The sequence below is a fragment of the Trichechus manatus genome, unplaced genomic scaffold (genome assembly GCF_000243295.1).
Source record: "Trichechus manatus latirostris isolate Lorelei unplaced genomic scaffold, TriManLat1.0 scaffold00057, whole genome shotgun sequence".
NCBI classification, from domain to species: domain Eukaryota; kingdom Metazoa; phylum Chordata; class Mammalia; order Sirenia; family Trichechidae; genus Trichechus; species Trichechus manatus.
In genome coordinates, this window is record NW_004443993.1 from 11,691,713 (window position 1) to 11,695,060 (window position 3,348).

The window sequence follows — 3,348 nt, forward strand, 5'->3', positions numbered from 1 at the left end:
TGCTAACCCCACCACCCACGGACTCCTTGTGTGATATTAAAAAAAAAAACCAACCCGTTGTCGTAGAGTCGACTCTAACTCAGCAACCCTCTGGGGCAGGGAGATCTGTTCCACAGGGTTTCCAAGGCTGTAATCTTTTTGGAAGCAGACTGCCCCTGTCTTTTCTCCCACAGAACAGCTGGTGGGTTCGAACTGTCAAACTTCCCGTTAGTAGCTGAGCGCTTAACTGTTGTGCTACCAGGGCTCCTTAGTGCGTTTGCTAGGATGAGGAAATACAATGTAACCGTGTAAGCGACAAAGAGTGACTCTGTTATATTTTTATTACATTCCAGTTTGTCAGTTCACACACGGGTAATAGGTGTGCACAGGCCCGGGGGGGGGGGTGCCTAGGGGGACGTCAGGGCCATCTTGCTGGACCCCAGCATTGAGGATGCAGGGGCGTGGCCCGGGGTGATGGTTCTGAGGCTGGTGGCAGGGGGGCGGGGCCAGTTCCCGGGTTAATTGTTACTGGAGTCCAGACTCTGCCCTGGGAGGGGGGAGGGCAGGAGCTGGCGGAGGAGGGGTGGGTGGTGCTAAGGGAGAATCCACACCCAGGCTTGTGGACACGGACCTGGGACTGCTCACTCGTTGGCTGGCCATGGAGACCCTGGGGACCCTTCTTGTGCTCGTCACCCTACTTCTCAAGCCCTCTGAGGCCCAGCAGGGTAGAGGGCGACCTCCGGGGCAGGGGTGGGGGATGGGCGTGGGAGTGGGGATGGTCAGGGGGTTCCCCATCTCCCCATTTTCCATCATGAGGAACTGAGGTAACTGAGAAGGGGCAGGAAGAAGGAGAAGGGGGAGAGGCCCCTCTCAAAGCCCCCCAACATTTCCCTTACCCCCAGTCCCGTCCCCTCCCTAGGCCCCTCTCCCTCTCCTCTGAGCCCCCTCCCATCTCCAAGCCCTTCCGCTCTCTGAGCCCCCTTTTAAGGCCTCCCTCTCTGAAGGGAGCCCTGGGGGAGCAATGGTTAAACTCGACAGCTAACTGAAAGTTCCCCACCCACCAATCCGCTCCACAGGAGAAAGACCTGGTGATCTGCTCCCGTAGAGACTGCAGCCTAGAAAACCCTATGGGGCAGCTCTACTCTGTCACATGGGGTCGCTATGAGACAGCACCTGACAACTTCTCTTGGCCCCCTTCTCCTTTATAAGCCCCCGTCTCTTGAAGTCCTCTCCTTTTGAGGTACCCCCTCCATCTCTGAGGGCCACCGCCTTTCCAAGACCCCCTCTGTCTCAGTACCCCCCAGTACCTCTTTCCCCTCCTCTGCCTGGGAGCCCCCTGCTTTTCTCCACCTGAGCCCCTCCTCGCTTCGACAGACACCGGAAAGCGCCTGCAGCCCTGGCTGGTGGGCCTCATCGCGGTGGTGGGTTTCCTGTTCATCGTCTTTGTTTACTTGCTGGCCAACCGCATCTGGTGCTCCAAAGCCAGGTGCGAGCCCCTCCCCACCTGCAGCGCCCCCCGCCGACCCTCTCTTTGCCATGGGTCCTGATGTCCAGCAGTCTCCCCATTCCGTGTTCTTCCTGGGACCCTCACCCCACAGCCCAGGCCCTGGGCCTGCACCTGACCCATCCCCTCCTACTTCCTGGAGCTCACGAGGCTCCAGCGGGGGAGACCGACTGAGGCTGAGGTTATTCCACCACCGCCCTTCACTGCCTCCCTCCACCCCCTCTCCATCTCTGCAGAGACAAGGATGAGGAGGAGGCCGAGTTCAGAGAGCAGCCCAACGTGTGCCCGGACATGGACCTGAGGTACTGCCTTGTGAGGGTGTGTAGATGTCACGTGCAGGGGTTTCTGTGAGCCCCTACCTTGGAGGGGGCACAGGTGTGCATGGATGATGACCTCTTACTGTTCTTGAACTCCTCAAGCACATTCTGCCTCAGGGCCTTTGCACTTGCTATTCTCTCTGCTTGGAACACTTTTCCCTGTATCTTTTTCTGGCCGGCTCCTTCTTTTTCAGTGCCTGCTCAGATGTTTCCCCCTCACAGAGGTCCACTCTGACCACTAGCCTTCCAGACACCCTCTGTTCCATAACCCTGCCTCTGTTTCTTTTTTGCACTTACCACCAGCTGAAATTATGAGTCATTTACCAGTTTCTTGACCATCTCTCCCTCTAGACCGTGGCCTCCAGTAGGTCCCGGCTATGTCCTTGGTGCCCAGCACACAGGGCACACAGTAGGCGCTTAATAAATACTTGTTGAATGAGACTGTGATGTGGGACTGTGTAGGTGTCTGTGTACATGCATATGACTTGGTGTGGGGACTCTCCTAGAGACAAGTCCTCTAAGGTCTTGACTGCTTCCAGACATGATGGTTCTGCTGAGGGGGCTTGGGGAGGTGGTCAGGGGTGGGGGCTCTGCTGGGACAAGATCTCAACAGCAGTGGAGAGTGGGAATGGTGGAAAGATCAGTCTGACTGGAAGAGTCTCACTGAGACCAAGATGTGCCTGGGGAGAGATGAGGACACATCTGTTTGCTTTGTCTAAGACCCAGCTCAGCCCCAGTAAAATGTGATTCCTGCTCCCAGGATGTGCTGCACGATCTACATCCCACATATACTCCTGCATGCATAGTTTCCTTTTTGCCTTGTCCATTCCTCCATCCACCCCTCCATCTTTCAATTCATCCATCCATCCCTCCATCCATCATCTATCCCTGTCCATCCATCCATCATTCCTCCATCCATCCACCTACTCATCATCCATCCCTCCCTCCCTCCCTCCATCCATCCATTCATCATCCACCCCTCCATTTTTCAATTCATCCATCCATCCCTCCATCCATCGTCCATCCCTCTGTCCATCCATCCACCTACCCATCATTCCTCCATCCATCCACCTACCCATCATTCCTCCCTCCTTTCCTCCATCCATTCATCATCCATCACTCCATCCATCATCCATCCCTCCATCCATCATCCATCCCTCTATCCATCCATCCACCATTCATCTACCCATCCATCCTCTATCCCTCCTTCCATCCATCAGCCATCCTTCTACCTACACAACCATCTAAACATATGCCTAGTCAGTGGTCATCCTCTAACCATCCATCTACCCATTAACACATTGATCTGCCCATCCATCCGCCCATCTACACACTGCCATCTATCCATCCATTCATCCCTTCACGTACCTACCCATCCACACCCATCATTCTCTCATTCCTTCATCTCATTCACTTATCTTCCCATTCATCCCTGCATGCAACCATCCATTCACCTAAATACTTATCTCCCCATCCACCTATCCATCTACACATCCATCCATCCATCCATCCATCCATCCATCATCCATCCATCCATCCATCCATCCA

General features: G+C 55.0%; 1 protein-coding gene across 1 annotated transcript in view; it reads left to right on the forward strand.

The window, feature by feature from the left end:
* Nucleotides 1-637: 637 nt before the first annotated feature.
* SMIM24 (small integral membrane protein 24) overlaps nucleotides 638-3,348 on the forward strand; it is a 3,300-nt gene continuing 589 nt past the window's right edge. The window contains exons 1-3 of the mRNA XM_004378647.1: nucleotides 638-704; nucleotides 1,354-1,465; nucleotides 1,720-1,785. Coding sequence (XP_004378704.1) covers nucleotides 638-704; nucleotides 1,354-1,465; nucleotides 1,720-1,785 — 245 coding nt within the window. The remainder of the gene's footprint in view (nucleotides 705-1,353; nucleotides 1,466-1,719; nucleotides 1,786-3,348) is intronic.